Here is a 22575-nt window from a genome sequence, read left to right as displayed (position 1 = left end):
TCAAAGCTTGATTACTAGACAGTAAATGAAAAACCCAACTCGTATTTTTTTAGAACATTAAATAAAAAAATTACGTTCACGGGCTTGTAACTTACTTAACAAAACCAGCGGCACTTGTTTGTAGCTGCTCTAGCATAACTCCACGCGTACAGCCACGCTATTTAAAAGTCCTTCAGAACATACTAGCCCAAGTAAGTGCTACCAACAGTCCATGTTTTTCACTCTCGGAGATTTATATATTTGTTGTTTGCTATTTATGTCGTTTTTATGTACGCATGAAAAAATGTTTGAGCGTGAGTTTTAGGAACCGCGCTGCTATTTAAAAAAAAAAACATCAGAACGACCTGTACAAACACCACAGGTCTGTACTTGCAATTAATTTTTTTAAACGGCGGAGTTAGGGTTAGTAACGAAAGGCAATATATATATATATATATTTTTCAACTAAAAATTATTCAGACGTTTAATGTTACATCTCGAATACTTTATCAGTTGCAATACACCAGTTGCTCAGCTCAAACCAGACGCTACCAGCATTGGGAAGCACTACACACCGTAGTAAACCGTACATATGCATAAAACTTATTTGTTTTTTTGCGCTATGAAACTGCAGACGATGTCTGTGTTGTTTTTATTTAACTTATAAGGAACTAACAAACGTCTCACACACTTACGTCAAAAGGAGGGGGGGGGGGGGTTATAAATGAGAGACGGTTTTTTACTCCGACACTGGCAAAATTTAATCTAAAAACAATTTTCCTGATCTCATGGGTAATTGAACCCTCAGCCTATCAGTACGCGAGTAGGTTGGCACACTTGTGAAAATAATTTTTTTTGGGGGGAGGGGGGGGGGGGAGGAAGGTAGGGGTAGAGACTCAAACTGTACTACTTTTGCGCTATTGTCTATTCTCACTACAGCTGTATTTTACTCTCGTACTAATGATGTATTCCTACTTTCAGGGAACTAACTTTACAGGCAAAACAAGACGTAGTGACGTAATTACGGGATATTAATACAGGTTGAGGTAATATTTTAAAAATAAACATAACCCAACCTTTAGTACCGGCGACTTCACCTGCAAACACAAAAAAAAAAAAAAATCATCAATCGACATCGAACACATCTACATAACTTTATCAAAATGTTTTTATTTGATCTAGCTCAGTTGAACTTATCTCTTTTTTAGTCAATAATTGACTGCTAATCCCTTCTTAATATTATTTTGATGATAAATATAAAGTGAAAAATAATAATTCTCTTGTTTTTCCTTATTACATGCCATGTTAAATAAATAAACGAACTCTTAGAGGATTTTATTTTTTTAAATAAGGTTTTATTGTTGTGAAATAACAGTATTTACCTTTGAAGTCTTTCTGGCATGTACGAAAAAAAAAAACCTTTAACCTAGAACATCGAAGGTATTACGCTGCCGCCAACAATTTCCTTGATATTTCAACGATATTTCGTGACAGGGGACATATCCAGACACGAGATAAACTGGGGAAAAAGAATCAAACGAAGATACAACGACGAATAATAACACGAGTGGAATAAAAAAAAAGTTTTAAGTTATTTTCTTTTGAGGTTTTTAAACGAGAGGATGAAGCAGGGGGTGCAAAAGGGCGACAATAGCTTTGGAATTGTTTTCGCAACGTTAGTTAACCCCCTCTCTCTCTCTCTTATTTTTTTTCGTTCGCATGTCAGAGATTTTCCTCATCTTAGGTTGTTGCAAGATAACGAGCGGTGAAACAGGCCCCGTACCAACCCAAATTTTTTTTCTTTGTTCTTTCCGTGCTTGCTCTCTCGCCGTCCACGGGAGTGAGAGAGCGAGGGGGGAAGAAGGGGATAAAAGAAGAAGGAAATCACCCCAGGAATGACAAACAGAGGAGGAAGGAGATGGCGTTAAAAGTTCAACGTTGCTAACATCTTTCACCGGATGCCGGTCGTCTCCATGAAACAAAAGACAATCTGAAAAGACTTCGAGGTTCCGGGCGATTTTTTTTTTACATCAAGACTTCTAATTACAATCGAAATTTGCGCGCGCAATAAACGTTATACTTTTAATCGCGAGAAAACAATTCCACCGCTGCGTTAAAGATTTGAGTAGGTACTCATTAAAGCAGAAGAAGAAAAAAGTGGAAACGTGACAATAAAAAAAAATTTCGGGAGGCAAGTTACGTAAGTACTCATTCAAAGGCAAATTTCTTTGTGTAGTTAAAACTGTGCTGGAAATATTTAATTGTTAGAAAACGGTAAGAAATTTTTCAGCGCAAGATTATTGTTTTTCTTTTTTTACAGAATAATTTAGTAACGGAAACGAAAAAAAATGAAAGGATATAAAAGTAAATTATAGTAAATTTTAGGTTAGGTGCATAAATTATAGTAAATTTTAGGTTAGGTGCATAATGTGTTAAATATTGAAACTAATTAGCTGTAAAAAGTATTTTCCTTCGTGAAATCATCGCGAGTATGGAGTTTAAGTTATTCGGAAGAATAACTTCTACTGTTCAGTGACCCGAGATCGGTAGACACGATGCAAGTTGATGAGTTGTTGACGGAACATGATGGAAACAATGGGCGAGGGAAACGGAAGTAACCCTGAGAAGACACCCCCCCCTTCCTCCCACCAAGTTTCTTGCTGGCGGAAAAATTCGGGTTCGACCCAACTCGACCACCCCTTGTCCCAGACTTCTTCGTGACGACATTACAAGTACAGTAGAACCCCTCATATCCGACCTTCCCACGGTTCGTTACCACAACGCCGAAATACCATAACGCCGAATGTCAAAATTGACCACAACGCCGACAGCTAGAAAACTGCTGTGTACCACAACGCAGAAATAACAACTGAATGAATTTGTGTGTGTTTCTTAAATGTACCTTAACGCCGAAATACCACAATTAAACCTAACCTTACCTAACCTAGCGTAATATAACCTAACCTAACTTAACCTAGCCTATCCTAGCCTAGCCTAGCCTAACCTAGTATAACCTAACCTAGTTTAACCTAACCTAGTCTAACCTAACCTAACCTTTGTGGCAGTCCTGCAATGACATTTTTCGGCGTAGTGTATTTCGGCGTAGTGTATTTCGGCGTTGTGGTATTTCGGCGTTGTGGTGCATCCCCCCTTCCCACAGCCGACTCCTCCGGATATCCGACCCTAGTCTCCGTGGTTGGCGAACCTGTTCAGACTTGAAAATGTGACGCATCCACATGTTTTCGTGTCGCAAACTGTCAGTTCAGCCGTGATTGTTGGCATAGAATGTGCTACTACTATAATATAGTACTGTTCTATGTTTTTTTAACGTAACGTAATGTATTGTGGGTAAGAAAAAGTGGAGGGACACTTCCACAGAAGCAAGGTTTGGCAAAACTGAAACAAAAATACATTACTGAATTCTCTAAATAAGGTATGATTACATTGTATTCATCTTCTCATTTATAATTTAACAACAGTAAATGTTAGAAATGTATACAGAAACAATTTTACAAGTATTACTGTACGTACTGTATAGCTGGGAAAGGCGTTTTTTTGCTCCTACGGATATCCGAACTTTTGGCCGTTTCTACAATGGCCCGGTCCAGTCATGGTTGGACATGAGAGGTTCTACTGTATCTCTATTTCACATTCAAACACATGTTAGAATATGTGGTCTCCCTTAATGGAGGCAAATGTCCAGCCCTGAATGACAAAAATTTATGTTCTTAATAAAATAAATGGGTGCGTGTACTAATGTTCGCACGTTAGAAGTTATACCTACTTACTTGGCGTAATAAAAAAAATAGATTTAATTTTGCATGCAGATAATTAATAGAAATCAAATTAGAAAAATATTGGAGTGATATTATAAATACGGTTGGTGAAGTATAGACTAAATAAAATAAAAAATAAATAAATACTCATAATTCAAAATTAATATAAAACGTGTATAATATTAATTAGATGATTTAGTAAAATTGATTAGATGATTAGTAAAAAAGTTAGAATGAGAATGCGTTTCATTGAGAACATCATCTAATAATATCCATCTATAATGATACACCATTGAAAAACACCATCTTGTCTTCAACTGTTAAAAAAAACTTTTTTTTTTTGCCATTTAGTGTTAAAATGTTTGGCCCTTTTAAGCGTAGCACATAATTTAATGGAACGCATGAAATGCACTGTTATCAATAGCGACCGACTGCTACTAATAGTTTCTCCTCAGAAATAATAATTTGTGTTTAAGGTTGGATTATTTTTTGACGTGAAAACGTCTCATAAATCGACGAACGCCGGCTGCACGCACGAAAAAGCATGACTCATTGTCACGTTCTACCTGAGCCGAGCGTGCAAGAACCGGTCAACCACCGTGCGAGAAAATCTTCTATAATAACAAACAGGTTAAAGGTAGGTTTTTAAACTAATAGTTCGTGATTATATTTAAACAAATTATTTAAATTTAAATTGGCAAAAACTGTAAATAATATTTAATATTAAAAAGTATGCAATTTTTCATCAATGATTTCTTATGACGTTATCACGTAAAATTATCGTCCGTAAACCGACTTTTTTTTTGTTGCCAATAGATACTATTTTATGATTTTAGAAAAAATCAACAATTAGGTAGTAAAATTTAAAAAGAAATCAAAATTATTATAATTAACGACGGTGCACAAACGAAGACTGTAACAATCTGGCGACAGTGCTCGACATTTACTCTTTGCACAGCGGGCAGGGCTAAGTGTGAGAGACGCTGCAAAAAATAGTTTACCCCGCGACGTACACACACAAGTTCATAAATGTGCGGCCGGGTTCAGCCAACTTAATTAAGCTGCCGGGTTCGTTATGCCCGCGTGATAAGAGGGGAGGGGGGAGAGGAGAGAGAGAGAATAAAGAAAAGAAACTATGATTATGGAACACAGCCTGCAGGACAGGACAGGCGGGTCGGCAGTGAGACGCGGAGATAAAATAAAGAACACCTTGGGGAGTCGTTGTGATATTAAATTCCACCCGACCGGGAGGGGATGATTGGGGGGGGGGGGGGGGGAATATGAAGACATCGGGCCTGGACGTGTGTGTGTGTGTGTGTGTACTTGGTGAAACGGCCGCGGGTGAAACGGAGTGACGGGACACACCAAAAGCGAAGGAGAGGGAAAGGAAATGCTGATAACTCTTTTATGACCTACGTTGGTAAAGAAGAAAAAAAAAAAGAGGAGTAAAAAGGACAGCGCACACAAACGACGGGGAAATTATAACAGTCTCGGCGGTTCGGGGAGAGAAAATTTCTTTTAGTTTTCGTCTCCTCGGAGGACCTGGTTGCCGGTGAGCCGGTAGCTTTCGAGTCCCAGAGAACCTCCGCGGGGAGTCCCAGCTTTGGAACTGGAGAACTGTGGAGCTCCGTCTCTGGCCTGGACGGCTAGGAGGGGAGAGGTTGGTTTAATACAGTCACTGCCGTTTATTGCACTGTTAGCCACGCGAAATTATTTTTTCCCTTCATAAACGCAAAATGGAAGAAATAAAAAAAAATGAAAACATAAAATACACAGAGAAAAAAAGCCAAAATCAACTGAACAGATATTACGGACAAACGCAACGAAGACAGCACAGACGAACGGCAGTGGACTAACAACGACGACGAGACGTTGTAACAATAAAACGGTAAACGCAGATGGACGCAACAAAAACCTGGACAAAAGCAGCAAATAATTATGAACGAACACATCAACGATGAAGATCAACAGGTGTTGTACGTTTCGGGAAACTGGCATCTGTGTTCCCGTCATCAGGCACGAACGGACTGCAGAAAACACGAAAGGGCCGGGCTCAGATCAACTGCTCAATGAAGCGACCCCAAGCAGCCATTGATGACTGGCCAAAAGGGGTATCATCATCGTCAGTAGCGGACCCAGGGGGCGCAGCACCTGAACTTGGGCCCGCGAGGTGTCCCAGGCCGGCTGAATGCAGCCCCTAACCTCTTGCGTAGTACCCATATAAAAACATTATCTTTGAAAGATTTGTGCAATGGGAGTGCATGACTTGATGTAAGCTTTTGGACATACGCCATTGCTAGAGACCTGAAAAATTCGCGGGTTCATTTCGTGTTATGCTAAAATTCAGATAATTATACCTTAGTGCGGCTTCTGCCATTGGTTCACTGTTAATCAGGAGGACTGAGGGCCAATTAGAGACCCTCACTCATAGATGTGTCGAATCACAGGTTACCCAGTCGAGACGACTCACAAGTCAGCAGCCAATGTACAGTTGGCATTTGCCCGAGTGTGTAGAGGATATTGGAGTCTATCCTGAAGTTTATTGAACCCACGAATTTTTCCGGTCTCTAGCCATTGCTAAGCACACGTATGTCTGTAGAAGAAAACTACAAAAAAACCAAAAGACAAAAACACACATTAAGCAAAAAAAATGTCAACAGGATATAAACACCACATAATATTCCATAACAGGAATATGGTCAACAAACAAAGAAAAACAAACAAAAATGGACTAAGAGAACGAAAAAAAAAAAACACCCACAAATAATGATGACAGCACAAAAATATTGAACCAGAAAAAAATTCAGCACAACAGTTGAAATGAGACAAAAACACGACAAAACGAAAACACGAAACAAAGACAATAGTTTTCCAAAACAGAAACAAGCGACGTTTCGGGAACTGCTATCTGCTCCCGTCCTCAGGCAGAGACACACATGGTACGAAAATACAGATGCGACTCAGTCTAAAAAATGGCCAATTTAATTAAATTGAATTTCATGGGAGGTGAGTTTGTTTTTATGTTAATATTGCGTGTCGTCCAGCCCTCCGTTTAGTAAAAAAAAAAAAAATGGGGGATGGGATGATTTAGTATTTAGCTGAGCAGCTGGCCTTAACCTGAAAACGGGGGGGAGGGGGGGATATGTCCTCGGCCGGGTCACGGGTTGTGTGTGTGGGGGAAGCCTTTATTTCACAGACGAGAGAGCCACACTCGAAGTTCCCCGAAGTTCATGCTCGCCTCTTTTTTTCCCGTTCTATCTCATTGATTAAACCGGTCTGGCTTTAAATTTTGCGGTCGATTACGATAGGTTAGCTACATTATAAATACTTTAAAACATTGTGGATGGTTGGTTATATTAGGTAAGTATAGCTACATTAAAAAATACTGTAAAATCATTTTATGGTTGCTTAGCAAATAACTTTTTAATATGTAGCTATCCAGGGCTAGGAAACCGTTTACATGATTTCACAGTATCATTAATGTAGCTATCCTAACCAAATCAACCGCCCACAATGTTTTAAAGTATTTATAATGTAGCTAACCTAACCTTTACAATGAACAAAAAAAAACCGAAGATGCACGATCGGGCGTTTGGCTCTCTCGTCTGTGAAAAGAAGGCTTCCCGTGTGTGTGTTCTGAGCAGTCCCAGAGATGTGGTAGGTTAGGACAGGCGCCCTGTAGTGCTTGTAGAAGGGGGGGGGGGGAAGCTAGCAGCTGTGCTACGGGGGTTGCGGTGGTGACGTCAGAGATTCCTAAAAGCTCTCAAGTGACTTGCATTGCACCTTTATTATTTCCGTTTTTCCTTCATGTAAAGTTATGGGTTACCGCTCTAAATTTTATAGTTGCCCTACGCCCGCGACGAGAAGACATCGCACCAGTCCGCAGCCTTGCGCTTAGAGGCGAACCCGCGCTGGAAGCGCCAGGGAGCATCGCTCCTATCATCCCACCATATATATATATATATATATATATATATATATAAACGCTTCAAACATATTTTAAAATGGTGCAGTTTCATCATATTTTTTTTATCACTCTGTCACAGTTGTACTCATTTGATCATGTTAAGTGTAGTCGAAGTATACTACGCTTAAACAACAAATCGAATCTGTTTGGATTCGAGTGGAAAATTAACGAATGCACTGAAGCCTAAGCCTCGCAACAAGAGGATTGGACGAGACACACGTGACGTCACGGTGCGGTAATCCAGTGAGTGGCCGTCGAACCACCAGCAGGGGCGGTGGTGGGGGAGGGGAGAGGCAATTAACGCAGAGGGTAATCCGGGTGTCTCCAAATGTGTTCCAGTGTCACGGAAATAGGAAGCTTTCGTTTCCAATCTAATTAATCTAATTCCTAAATACGTTTATGCCACATCGAATTCCACATGGAATTATGACATTGACTTCTCGTGGGCTTGCCAGCGAAATGACTGTCGCAGTTTGAAGCGTTAAATTTTTAATTATTTTTAAGTGACTTTCTAAACCTTTAAAATATGTCGCAACGCTTAGTGCAATCTCCGAACGGTAAAAAGAATACCGAAAATGTGATCGCTTTGAATCCAAAGAAATAATAACTTTTTCAGCGAGCATAACATTCATTAGACCGTGCGATAAACTCTAAAAGGTCATAAAAGTATTAACAATTGCTATACATTACCATAGTTTAAGAGGCAACCACGAGATAATTAATAATACTGTATAAGAATTGTTTTTTCATAGTCGAAAAATAGACACAGAAATTTTTTTTAACATCAATTACAGGTTTTCCAAAAATACTTGGCCCTTTGAAGTACTAAAAAATATATTTCTAGAAATGTTGGATACTTGTGTAATATTAACTACCGTATTTAAGAGTTAAAATATATAAAAATTTAAGCCAGAATAATGGAATGTTTTATGACGTAAAAAAAATATTTTTACAGGAATGTTTTCATGTTTTCATGTTTGGTACTTAAAAAAAAAAAGTTATCCTGCTCAGTTGGTGGAATGTTTTTGGTTTAGGGGTTGTTATATGTGGAGGAAGGTGGGATGGGGTTGTTGAAGGGGGTAAACCCCGCCCCCCCCCCACCATGAAAAAAGGCAGGGAAATCTTTCAACGTTCATTTATTTCGTTCTGAAAATTCGTTGACACTCGAACGATCGCTGACGTAGTTCGGGCCATTTCATGGTCACTGGGGTTACTGATGTGGGGGGGGGGGGATTTGGTCATCCCTAGCCGTCGGATGAGCAGGGATTTCTGGTTGGGGAGGGGTGGGGGTTGGGTAGAGGTGGATGAAGCAACCAAGCGAGGGAGAAAGCTTTGCGAAGGTCTCCGTGTGGACGGTGCGCGAGGGGGGGGGGGGGGGAAAGTGAGGTTGCAGATTAGCTCCATCACGTCCCGGTAATTGGATCTGCGGAGAGCGCGCTTGCCTGCTGCCTGCCGGGACAAGATTGCCAACTGTCCGGCTGGCCCGGTCGCCGGGACAAGTGTGCCAACTGTCCGGCAATCTAGTCGCCTCTTCTCCCTAACTGGCTAGCAGCCACCCCTGCGACCCCGTGCGGACACGTATAACTCGTGGATTCATCCACCGGCCAGACTTCGTGCACTTTCAAAGGGAGCTGAACTCTTATTTTATTTTGATATGAAACGTTTTATAAAAAATTACATTTATAATATTTACTTTTAAGACTCTTTCATAGCCGTAACTTGTGAGACAGCAACACTGTCCCCCCCCCCTTTTTTTAACCTCCTTTTTGTTGTAATATTGTGTTTCTTGTGGATAAGGTAGAGTTTTTTTTTCTTCACACAAGCAAAAAAAAAAAACTTGTATATATATTTTTTTTGAAACATAGTTTAACCATTTTAGCCTATTCGAACGGTGAACTGAACAAATTTACATCTCAATGGTACATGCGAGTTTATTAAACCTTGAGTGTGTGGGTTAAGGAGTGCGTAAATTATGATGGACATAATAGTTTATGGTTTATTTTAAAATTAAAATTCGATATATCGTAGGAACTAACAAAGTTTGACTGAAAGGGTTAAATTTATTTTACTAATATATATATATATATATATATATATATACACATACATATATATACATACATATAAAATGAGGAAAACATTAAACTTTGGGCATGATTTTCAGCTAACAGGAAAACAACAATTTGCAAATAAAGCCACAGCAGACTAGGTCATATATTCCTAATCAAAACCATGTAGAAACCCAAAACAGATGTAGGGAAACTGTTGTTTGAAGTGGGATAGCAACGACGAGACAGTTTCAAACAATGACAGTAAATGCGGACAGACAACAAGCCCTGGACAACGCAACATACGAAACAAAATATATGAAGATGAACAGATAATCACATCTCACGGACAGAACAACGACGACAAAAACCGAGGAACACAGTATGTTTCGCGTGTAATAGGACTGTGTTCATCTGTGCTTTAAATTACTTTTTTTTTTCATGACTAAATTCCTTTCACGGACTTCTTGTGGCGTCTGATATTTCAAGTTAGAAATGTTTTTGTCTGTGCTGTCGTCGTCGTGTTGTTCATGATACCTGTTTGGGTTCGTCGATGTGTTTTTTCTGTTCGACATCAGCTGCCAGCTTGTGAACTTCTCTTTTGTCCAGCAAGGATAGATTTATAGCAGAAGCCAGAATTTTTTGCTATTGCATTTTTTATACATTCTTCGTCTCCTGGCAACGGCTATTGCATTATCATTTTCATTATTAATTAATTATTTCTGTAATATTAGCCACCATACTGTCACGGTATTGTTGGATAAAATAACGTGAATTTGAATTTAGGCTTGTGCGTTTATGTTTTCATTTCATTTATGAATATTTCACTTGACGGACCGTGCAAAAACTGCAATGGAACGTGTCTGATAACTTTTTTACGAAATCACCCCGGTTGTCTGTGGTTCGAACCCAATGCCCCTCGACGCGATGACGCCGTCTCTTCGCAGGCGCCGGGTCTCCATTAGCGCACATCGCTCGTCTTTAAGTCACTCGGGGTCTTTTTTTTTCCCCCGTTTCCCTCCCGAACCTGTTTTCAATTCCGTTCGAACTCGATTTAAGCCTCATCTTTCTGGCGACCTGGCCGCTCCGAGGACGACGCGCCGTCTTCTCCCGGGGCTAACGACGTTCTCAACTAATCTGAAGTTCTGAGTACCGGGTACTTCAGTCTCGTCGGCGAGACAGAGGTATCGTCAGCAGGAGCGTCTTGGATGCCGGGCCCGAAATGAAGCGACTGTTGACTAGAACAAAAAAAAAAAGGCAGGGGAGTGCAGAAAAATGAATCGAAAATATGCCGGGTGAATAAAGTTACCTTATTTACTGGTCTCATTTCTCCAGAAAGGCACTCCTTCAATCTGGTCCTTGAATCTAGTCTGAGAGACTTTATGTTAATTCTTGGAGTGCTCGAATACAGTCTTTATGCTATCTTTAATTTTTTTTTTTGCGGAATATGGGCACATTTCATTTTTGTTGGTTGTTAACTTTACTGTTTGCCTATACGTACCTGAAACCTTGGTTGTTACATCTAGACTACCCTTTCCACTTCATTCCCCTTTCCAAGTGGCGTGTGGAGAAAGGGGAGGTCACAGTGCAAAGGCAGGCCAAGTTACGCCCGAGCATAGGAAACCATGATATCACATGGCCAATTTTTAAATGGTGAGTAAGAGTACTTTTAAAAGGTTTTTTGATGTGTAACATCTCACCCCTCGGCATATGGCATTTGAAAGGAGTGATTCCGTGAATGAAAGGGAAGTCCCATGAAACGGAAATGTTTATCCACGGCGCTGCCACCTGTGGTGGATGGTAACAAGACAAAGTTCACAAAGCCAAAGGAAAAACTATATAGTATTAACTGCTCAATGAACTTTACCAAGATTGGCTGTACTTAAATAAAATTCCCAGTTGAAAATCAGGTCCAAAGTCGGGGTTAGTAATTGATCATTTCTTCTCCGTTTTTATCGGAGCCATTTAATTATAAAGTTTAAAATTTCGCTCTGAAAATTGAAAGATTCGTTGGTCGACGTAGTTGCTCCGGCCGCGAATTCTAGCGGCGGGAGCAGGAACTACGTGTGATTCGCGTCCAGAAATGTAGTTGAAAAACACAATTTGCATGTATATTATTATCACGCTTGGCATTGATTTAAAGATTTATACGTTAAATTTCTTATCTGAGTTTCGTCTTTTTAAGTGTGTTTGTAACATGGGAACACATGAAATTTCTCGTTACCGAGGTGAGATGTTACACGTTTCTGGCGAGTACTGAAAGTATGACTCACGTATATATATATATATTTATATATATTTATATATATTTATATATATATATATTTTAATTACATGACACTGGTGCAAAATGCGAGGCTGTATCGTAAGATAGTTTAGTTTTTTTTGTACAAAACACACACAGATGATTTCAAGATGCTGTAAACTTTCCTTGATTAAATAAAATATTTCAAGAAGATTCTTAAGGTCAGTATTATCGGTTACGTGAGATATATCTCTTTCTTGAAAGAATGATGTACAATTTAAAATATGTATCCGCGGATTTAAACTATACAAAACAATTTATCGTGTAGTCTATCATAGATTATTAATTACTAGTAATTATTAAAATTAGCATACGTCTTAGCTTCTTCTTAAGTTTAAATAAATATAATACAAAAACAATTTTTTTACAAACAAATAATGTGCAACATCAGAAAAAAAATCTGCATAAAGCATCCAGACACTTAGACAAGAAAGATGAATTCATACTTTCGTTTTACAAAAGAAATGTTCTTTCTTCGACGATGAATAACGATCCAGATAAAAACATAAAAAAAAAAAACCTTCATCTGCCTCTATTTTAACCGTGAGTTCAACAACAACAAAAATAAAATCAAGACGAGAGTAATTACTTCCCAGTTATTAGCTCGAAGAGGGAGAAGGCGGAATATAAATTCAGTTCTGTTTTCCCTGAAATGCTTTGCAATCAAGTGTTCTTTTTTTAAGTAGACTTCCATATGCCCGTTTTATTTCCCAGTGGGTAAAATAAAAAAAAACGAAGAAAAAAGAGAGAGAAGACTCAAACAAACCTCTCGTCCCGAATGCGCACTTTAGGAAGATCAATGATGACGGTTGTTGTTAAAAGAACAAGAAGGTCTCGCAACGGGGTTGCGCGCACACACACACACACACACACAAAAGGGTTTTAACGTTTTACTCCCACACAGCAATATCTGTAATTTATTTTTTATTCCCTACCTCTTCTGAAATTATACCTCCATCCCAACAACTTCCCATGCCACAACCCCCGTCTCTCCCGATTTGCTCTTCGTCTGAGCCCGGGGAGGAGGGGGGTGGGGACTTAGCGACGAAGCAGGTTCGCCGGCGCCAAGTTGTTAACTGCGAACCACAGGCGGATGTTGTGAGTGGGTGTGGGTGCCGACGGACGGATAAATAGAGACACAGAGAGACACAGAGAGAGATAGAGAGAGAGAGAGAGAGAGAGAGAGGAATTAAGCTTGCAGGGTGAGAGGGAACGCTCAAAGAGGGACCGAAAGGGAAAGCATGCAACTGACGTGAGGGTTCTGTACGTCCTCCTACAACTCCAGGGACCCCCCGACTCCCACCTGTTAATTTCGTTCCTCTTCATTAATCCGGGGCAAAACTCCCGAGGAGGTATTTTCGTCCCCATGTACGAAACAGCGGGGAGAAAGAAGGGGGGGGGGGAGGGGGTTGATAAGCGGTCCTCCGTCCGACTGCCCGCCCTGGACCAAGATGGCGGACAGAACTGGACACCTCCCCCCCACCTCCCCCCCACCGAGCTGAAATAAACGACCAACTAGCTGCTAATCCCACTAGGATGAACGTCCGCGCGACAGGACCAGTTGGCAGAGTTATGATTACTGACCTCCCCCCCCCCCTTTTACCCCTCCCTTCACCACACAAACACAATTAGTTTCGCGAAGATTAAAGTCCACACTTCTCCGCGTGCACACAGTAACACTGCATCCATCGAAACCAAAAATTCTGTACATTCACAGAAGCTTCCTAGGGAATAAAGTTGCCTAGAAATAATTTTGTAATACTACCATAAAGACACTGTGACTTTGTACTTGTATACATAAAATACTTTTTTTTTTCGAGAGATAATACTGAGTATTTCTTACGAAAATTGGCACATATAATTTTAATTGATGGTTAATTGAAGCTTTAATTTTTTTTATTAAATAATGGACTTTATTTGGTTTTATTATGCATATTAATGCCCACAGTTAATACTTGGGAAGTTATTCAGGGAGCAGTTTACAAATAACTTGTAACTATTGGAGGTAGTTGGACAGCGCAGAGCATACATGCCCAGGTACGAATCCGAACCTAGTTTTAATGAGAACTGTATTTTGTAGTGATTTAATTTTGACGTGACAACGTCTAATAAATCGATGAACGCCGGCTGCACGCACGAAAAAGTGTCCTGTTACGCGCATTGTCCCGTTACGCTCATTGTACGCTTGCGCCGCATCTATCTCTCTTCCACTCGATTGGAACAACCATCGATTTGACATTTTCGAGGCACATTAAACTTGAAACACTCCCATTCGTTTCCTACTTTTCCTATCATCGTCCTATCCTTAACAGAATAATACATATTGGAAGAAGTTAAATAGCAAACATAAAAGTTATAGTTAAAATAATCTCTTCGTTAAAGTAATAAACATATTTGAATTAATGAGTGCAAATAAAAGTAAATTTCTCAATTAAATTGTAGATTTCATTTCACTCCTTCTTTGTATCCATACAAAATAGTGATAATTCAATAAAAGTGATTCAATTTTATTCATAAAAGTATGCAATCATTTCATGAATGTTTTGTTATGACGTTGTCATGTTAAACTATCATCCATAAACCGACTATACAGACAACCAATTTTTAATGAATTAATTCATTTCCATTCAGTAGAAAAAAATTTACAGTGTACGTGCGTTTATTTGTTACTTTGGTATTAACTTCGCATTAATATACCTAATTTTGCCATTTGATCAGATTACTTGTGAACTCATCCGGTGGCTGGCGGGTCTGGCTGCGGGGCCTAGAGGGCCCGGGTTCGACTCCTTGCTGGGGAGGGGGTTTATTTTCAAACCTTCTCCCTGGGCTCAGGACTGGGTGTTTGTGATGTCCCTTCCCACCTTCATCCCGCGCGAGGCAATGGCAAACCACCGCGGGATCGTCCTGTCTCGGGCAAGGCACAGGGTCGTTAAGCTGCCGTCACCGTGGTCTTGCCTGTGCGATCACGACTACCAGCGATTCGTAAAACCACTCATCATGGCTATTTTTTGTACGTGAAGAAGTTAAAGATCTTGACCATCATAACATACTTTTAACCACAGGGAAATTTTTTTCCTGTTACTAATAAAACAATCAATACATCTAAAAATAATATGATGTGAGCAGGCTTTCACGGCACAGGGTTCAGGGGTGGAGGGGATGACGGGTGGACATGTGGAGGGGATGACGGGTAGACGGGTGGAGGGGATGACGGGTGGAGGGGATGACGGGTGGAGGGGTGGACGGGTGGAGGGGATGGAGGGGATGACGGGTGGAGGGGATGACGGGTGGAGGGGATGACGGGTGGAGGGGATGACGGGTGGACGGGTGGACGGGTGGACAGGTGGAGGGGATGAAGGGTAGACGGGTGGAGGGGATGACGGGTGGAGCGGTGGACGGGATGACGGGTGGACAGGTGGAGGGGATGACGGGTGGAGGGGTGGACGGATGGATGGGATGACGGGTGGACGGGTGGAGGGGATGGGGGGTGGAGGGGCGGCAGGGGAGGAGGAGGGCGGCAGGGGGCAGCAGGACTCACCGTAGTCCTCCTCGTAGATGATGGCCACCTTGGTCCAGTTGAGGAAGCCCATGACGTCCTTGAAGGCGCGGTTGATGTGCTCCTGCGAGGGGTGCAGGTTGATGGAGAACTCCTTGAAGGCGGGCTCGAAGTCCACGCGCGCCTCCACGTGCGGCACGTCCAGCGCCTCGCAGATGGACTGCACGTGCGCGCCGAGCAGCGGGTCCGACGGCCCGAACATGGCCTGCACGCCGAACTCCATCTGGCGGCACGCTGCAACCACGCAACCGCACGGTGTTCTCCGGCGTCCATTTCGCGAACTTGCACCACCACAAAAGCACGATTGTTCGTATAATAATGGTAACTATGTTGTAGCGTCCTAGGATCCTGTTCCATACGTTCTGGGACTTATGAAACATTCTGTACACGATAATACTCGCAATGAAACCGCCACGAGGCCCGCCCTAGCCAGGGGCGTATCGGCGATAGTGAGCCAAAGTGATAAAAACGAAGTTTCCAGGTCATCACACTCACACTCTGCCTTATGATTCAACTACACATACGTCCAGGGAACAAGCATTTATTTTGAATTTAATGCGAGACCATTCTTTATTATTATTAATGGAAATAACCTTCCTAACATTTACTCTTTATCACCCCTTGTCATGATGTAGGTAACAGAAAACTATGTTTTTTTCAAACACACATTTTTTTACGTTTCGTTTCCACGCTTCACTCCATCTATTTCCCCCCCCCCCCCCCCCCGACCGCCACGGTATCCAAGTATCAGTTGAAGCTCTACAAGTACATAGATATTTGCTATCGACTATAGCCTGACACACCTTAGCAGCACACTTGCAGAAACATGAACCAAGCTAGGGAAAGTGCCTTCAATAGTTAAAGTTCCATGAACATATTTCCAGTAAAAAAAAATGCGCACATTAACAAAAATATTGAATATTCCATTATCTTGTCCATTTTTTTTAAAAAATTATAAATTATGCGCCAAATTTTTGTATCATCTCGAAAAATGAATTTCATAAAGTAGCTTGGCTTCTGGGTTGTAGCCGCGTCCTTGGCGAATAATTCACCGACGTTTTTTTCCCACGACAAACAGTGCAAAACTGCAATGATGTATGTCCAAAAAAAAACTGCATTCAATCAAGAGTGTTAGCCACGTTTATCTTCGAGACACTCGTCGAGGAAAAATTATCAAACTGCAGTGTTCGTGTTCGATGGACATAGTGTAATTCCAGGATATAAAACCCAGAGCAGGTCCGAAGGACATTGAAGATGTCTTATCCTTATATTGTCTTGAGTGACAACCTGTGGTGAAACTTCACAGGCTTATCTTTTTAAGTAAGTAATAGCAGTAACACAGTCCATCTTACAGCAATGCTTAAACCATACTTCGAAGAGACTTGAGTTGAAACGATTCAATAGTCGCCACTGCACTCAACATAGAGTTGTCGGGAATCCTGTTTGTTCTTGTAGAGCTCGATATAAAGTTGATATTTATGACAATCAATCAAAACAAGCCCAAATGGAAATGTAAAAAAAAAAAAAAAAAAATGTTGTGTCCAAGTACCGACAAAAACTCAGCAAAAGTATATAACATTACTGTGATCCAGAAAGACAAAGGCAACATGAAAGTATAGTAAATTTTTCACACGCTGTTGCTAGAAGTTGATAAAACATCGCCTATTTACGGAAGAAGAAAATCAAAAGCGTGTAAGTTGCTGCAGAATCATGTTCGATACAACCATGCTTCTCAATTTGAACAGATAGCCACCATCGGAAACAATTTTTTTTGGAGCTCTATATTCACATGGAGAATTATTGTAAAAATTCTAAAATTTATTTAAAACTTTTAGCTAAAACAATCTTTGATGAAACAAACAACTACCGTAAAAAATATGAAAAAATATTTTTTTCTTCCTTACTATTAAATTCGTTCGAATCTATTTTAAACCATCTTAATATCATTTAACCCTTGATCCAAAGCAAATTATTATATGACTATACATTAGTGCAAGGGGTAGCACAAAATGTTTGAAGTAAAAAATGCACAACTTCTTGAGTAGGCATAATATGAAATTCTTTCTAAACATTCAATGCTGGATGCATTCAGTTAAAAACATTCGAACATTTTCGCTTCATGGAATATGAAAAAAAGTTTTATTAATCATTTTGGAATATTCAGAAAATATGAGATATATTGTACATTAAGTTCTTAAATTGTTCCAGAGGTTTACAGAAGTTTCTAAAAAAAAATCCAGAATAAATAGACAATTCGAAATCTATCTACGTCTGTAGGCAGTGCCAAAATTAATTTTTTTCGTACTGTACAAAATAATTTTTTACTTTTTGTTATTATTTGTTTTATAGTAATATGAATTATTATCAGTTTAAACTGAACACATGTACTTTCCATAATATCTCTTTTTTTTCATTTGAGATAAATCTGAGCTTCATCGGACTATCGGTTGTGACTCAGCTTGAGAACGAGTACAACAATGCAAATTGTAGGCATTGAAGATTTTCAGGGCCTAAAAAACAAGGACGCGAACAAAGAACAAGAAATTTCGAGTATTTTAATATGTTGTTCACCAATGTAAACAAAAACATTGCACCAAAATTTAGCTTTCGGTAATATTTTTCCAGGCATAAAACTAATTTGACTGAAATATTTTATGTCGTTCAGTTTTTCTTCTGTTTATCGACAACTAATGATAGCGATCCGGTATTTACAAACATCAGCAAACAACGCACTGATAAATCGTTCACACTGGAAAACTAATCTCCCACTGACTCTTGAATGGAATTAGTTCTACGATTTTAATTTACGTTATTTGTATGTAGAAGTGCCCGATACATTCTTATAATTATATTTACGCATGTAAATTGTAGCCTATTTATAATAAGCTATGATTCGTTATCAAATTTAGCTAAAAAGCGCTGTTTTTTAAGATTTTATTCTTGTAGTAGTCTTTCTATAGTACTGTAATAACTACGTGATCACATCTTACTGTTAATCTCTTATTTATTACATTAAAATTAAACTTTCTTGGCTTAAAACGTTGAGCCGCATTGGCGTGAAATATTGTAATGACGTTTTTCTACGCGCTGTTAAAACATCTTTTAAAGTTAGGAATCAAATGTTATACGATAATTAACACATATTCGTTTAAATTAGAAAAAAAAATATTTATAGAAAAGTACTTTTATTCCCTACCTTTCATCCAGAATGTTATTATTTTACATAAAACACATTGTCGAAAATGGGAGTAGTAAATCAATTGAACAACAATATTATTAAATGGATATTTCGTCCTTAATTCGACACAACTAAGCGCAAGATTGCCTATAATAGTGAAAAAAAAATATTAATTCAAATAAAAACTCTACCAAAGTGATTGTCAAACGGCATCGTTAAACTCAATCTTGACCCAAACAAATTACGTACCATTATAACTGTCGTGGTATCCTTTCTTTCACCACTGTCTAGTAAGTCACTCTCCGCAGAGAATTGACGTTAGTAAATCCTTCATCAGTTGAATGGGCACAGTCACACAAAAATATATGTCTAAATACCATAAAGTACTACCAAAGCTACATGTGCATTAAAAACCCTGCTGCATGTGCACACAAATTCTCTTTTCTTCATTTCAGTGGGAAATCGTGCCTCGCAAAAAACACACGTGATATGTTATATCCGTAGGAGGTTTATTGGTAGTAAAGAAAACAATCATTTAAAATCACACATTACATCCAATATAAAGCTGTGGGATAGTGGCGAATTCAAAAAATATACTTAAAACGTCACAAGTATGTCAACGATATATACATCAACTTAGCGTAGCTGCACTAGCACCACTAAGTATGTTGCCAGAGTTCCTAGTAGAGAGAAAAAGGTACCGCGATTCAAGCAGAAGAACCCCCAAGCGCTGAATGCTACAGGACTTCCCAACACCTGCCAGGTAAACATCTTCAGTTCCTTCTTGGCAGCTGGACTCAGTGATGTCTCGAAGCTCAGTTTCTGCAGCTGAGAGATGGTCTTCTCTCTTTTTCCTGATACATGATGCGGCAAGAACATAAAAAGAATCATCCACAAAATGTCGAAAAAACAATACATTAATTTAGGTACTGACATTGTGAAATCAAAAGGTATATTCTTCTTAGAGGCATTCGCTATCATTGTGATCATTATATTTGTTTCATGCACTATGAAACTCATGCTGGACGTCACAGCGAGCAACATCTGGAAGCCAAACAATGAGTCGACCATTATCATTGTTTCGCGAAGAAAGTAGAAATATTTCCTCAAGTGTTTCAGCTTGTCAGCAATGTTGTCGACACTTGTTTCTTGGGCCCTGCGCTGTGATATCCGTAGTGTTGGATGAATGAAGGCTTGCGGGGATAATATTCTGTTCTCTGAGGAGGAACTGAATGGCAGTTGTGAAATACTGTGCATCTAGACATTCCTCAAAGCAGTTTTCCTGCAGAGGCATCCAATTTCTCGGTTTATGTAGTTAAGAATTTGTCCCAAGATCATAAGGATGTCCAAGTACAACCACGATCCCATCCTAGAAATAAAGGTCAACAAAAAAGATATAAAAATCGTGTAGGTCTCAACTTTGTTTTCAAAGTAGAACACTAAGGATACGAATCCCAAAACCGCTCCCGTGCACGATAGCTGAAGCCAAAAATATAATCTGGCATGTCGATAGTTGATCCAGGATGAGCCGTGTAGATCTTCAGCCATGAGACGTATTCTCCGAAAGACTTCACTTAGTCCAGAGCTTGCACATAGCGCAAGCATGCCAACTATCCACACAGTGCCCACTACGCCTGCGAACCAGAAGAAGGAAAGCTCGAAAATAGAAAGTTCTCTTTTCTCGCTGTATTCCAAGATGTAATATACTGCACGCATTGCTGTCACGGAAATAATGTAAGTGACTGTTTGCAAAGTGCCTTTAGTGCGTGTTCTGTAAATGAAGAGGTCGTCACCTTGCTGATAAGCGATGGGTGCCAACCCTAATGCCTTTAGAACCACAAACAGGGGCTTCACTGCTGAGTACAGGTTGTTTTGAGGTATGTATCTATTATTCATGGCTGTTCTCCTATGGTGCTGGTATAGAATCTTTTGCTGTAATATTATGTCTGTGTTATGCTAGACACTTGTACTTATCACTAGCTGGAAGCTTTAGAGACGAAGCAAATGGAAACACGAGATTGGTAGTCGACGTGTACTGGTAACGTCTGTGTAGCACCACAACGCAAGCCGCACTGAAGGCGTAAAGGTTGTCTCGTATTGATCTTCTTGCGTTAATTTACATGATTGGAATGGTTTATCTGATGCAGCAATTATTCAGGAGCGGAAACAATGTACCAAGTATCGATCGTTGAACTGTCTTTAGCGCTATTGCGTGCAGGCCTCGCTTTGTCTTTTCCCTCACTTGACATGTCCACCGAATGTGTGTGATAAGATGGTGTATAAGATGTGTAGATAGGTTTGCGGTGGATGCGGTGGGAGGCGGTCTTGTGGTGGAGTTATTAAGTTGAGCGGTTGGAGGGTAATGAGGGAATGTAGGAAGAGTAGAAATTAGGGAAGATTGTTGGGAAGGCAGGTGAGTCCATAAAAGTGAATATTTTAGGGGGAAGGCATAGATCAAACCTATGGAGTGAAAATATACCTAGAATATCCAGTTTCTAAACTCTGCGTAATATTTTAGCACACAGAAAAATAAATTCACTAGTAATGTCAATAATTAAATATTCACTTCTCTATGAAATATTTTTTTTAAAGTTTATATACAATTTTTAACAATATGGTGTGTTAAAAATAACAATTATTATTTTGCGATTGTTGAAATCACCTTAAAATTTATAAATATATTAGTATTATGCTTCAGTAAACACATATTGTAACAAGTTAACCTGAAAATTACTTATGGGAAGTTTCCTTTGCTGTGTAGCTACTCAAATTTTGCTTTGATACTTTGATCCATTTTATTTTATTTTCAAGACCATTAACGAAAATTAAACTTTAGTATGTATTTTTGCTCTTAGATATTTGTGTATAAATAATACAAATAATTTTTATTTTAGTAAAATAGTGCCAATTTTCTTTACTAACACAATGATAATATTTCTGTTGGTTCCAGCAATATTTGCTTCAAAATCTGCAAGTCCCGCTTACACCTTAGTTTCGGGCATACGTTCGTAAATGCAAGCTTGATCCTTAGTTAAATGTGACATTATTAAATGAAACAAAGTGACATTTGAATCAACGAATGGATTTGTGAATCCCCTTGAATAGTATATAATAGTTTCTTCTGGCACTGGATTCTGGGTGTGGTGTTGCGGTGTTGTCCGCCATCTTGGATTTTGACGTCACGGCGGCCATCTTGGATGACCTTGACTTTTGACCTTCAAAATTAGCCAAAAATCTCCAAAACGAGCAAAAATTCTCCAATTTTTGGAAAAAAATCTCGCCAAAAATTCTCAAAAAATTCCACAATTCAAAAATTAGAATTTAAAAAAAAACCTCAAAATACTTTTTGCCTTAGAAAGACCACAATGTCCTAAACACGGCTTAAGCATCCATGTATAAAGCCTCCGATAAGCCATTTATAGGAATATGGTACCATGACCGCCATCTTGGATTATGTCGTCACTGTTGCAATTTCCGTTACGGTCACCATCTTGAAAATCCATAGTTTTTATGTTAGGAAATCGGGAAAATTTTAAAATTTATAAAAAATTAAATAATCGAATTTAATAATAAAAAAAATATATTTTAATAAATTAAATGTACCCTTATACCATGGAGCTTGGAGTCCTCGGTTCGAACCCAACAAGGTAAAAAAAATGATGTCAGATCCTTCCTCCACGGAAGCCGCTTGCAGACTGACCTCCCACCACTAATGTAAAGGTATATATTTCGTCAGCAAGTATGACGTCATGTCCACCATCTTGAA

General features: G+C 39.4%; 1 protein-coding gene across 4 annotated transcripts in view; it reads right to left on the bottom strand.

Annotated features, from left to right (window-relative positions):
• The window catches only part of LOC134539483 (glutamate receptor ionotropic, kainate 2), a 639484-nt gene that overhangs the window by 105070 nt on the left and 511839 nt on the right, over positions 1-22575 (bottom strand). For all 4 annotated transcript variants that reach the window (XM_063381555.1, XM_063381552.1, XM_063381553.1 and 1 more), the window contains exon 3: positions 15614-15865. In XM_063381555.1, the coding sequence (XP_063237625.1) occupies positions 15614-15854 (241 nt within the window). In that variant the 5' untranslated portion in view covers positions 15855-15865. The remainder of the gene's footprint in view (positions 1-15613; positions 15866-22575) is intronic.

The sequence above is a fragment of the Bacillus rossius genome, chromosome 15 (genome assembly GCF_032445375.1).
Source record: "Bacillus rossius redtenbacheri isolate Brsri chromosome 15, Brsri_v3, whole genome shotgun sequence".
Lineage (NCBI taxonomy): Eukaryota > Metazoa > Arthropoda > Insecta > Phasmatodea > Bacillidae > Bacillus > Bacillus rossius.
This window is presented reverse-complemented; position numbering and strand designations above follow the sequence as displayed.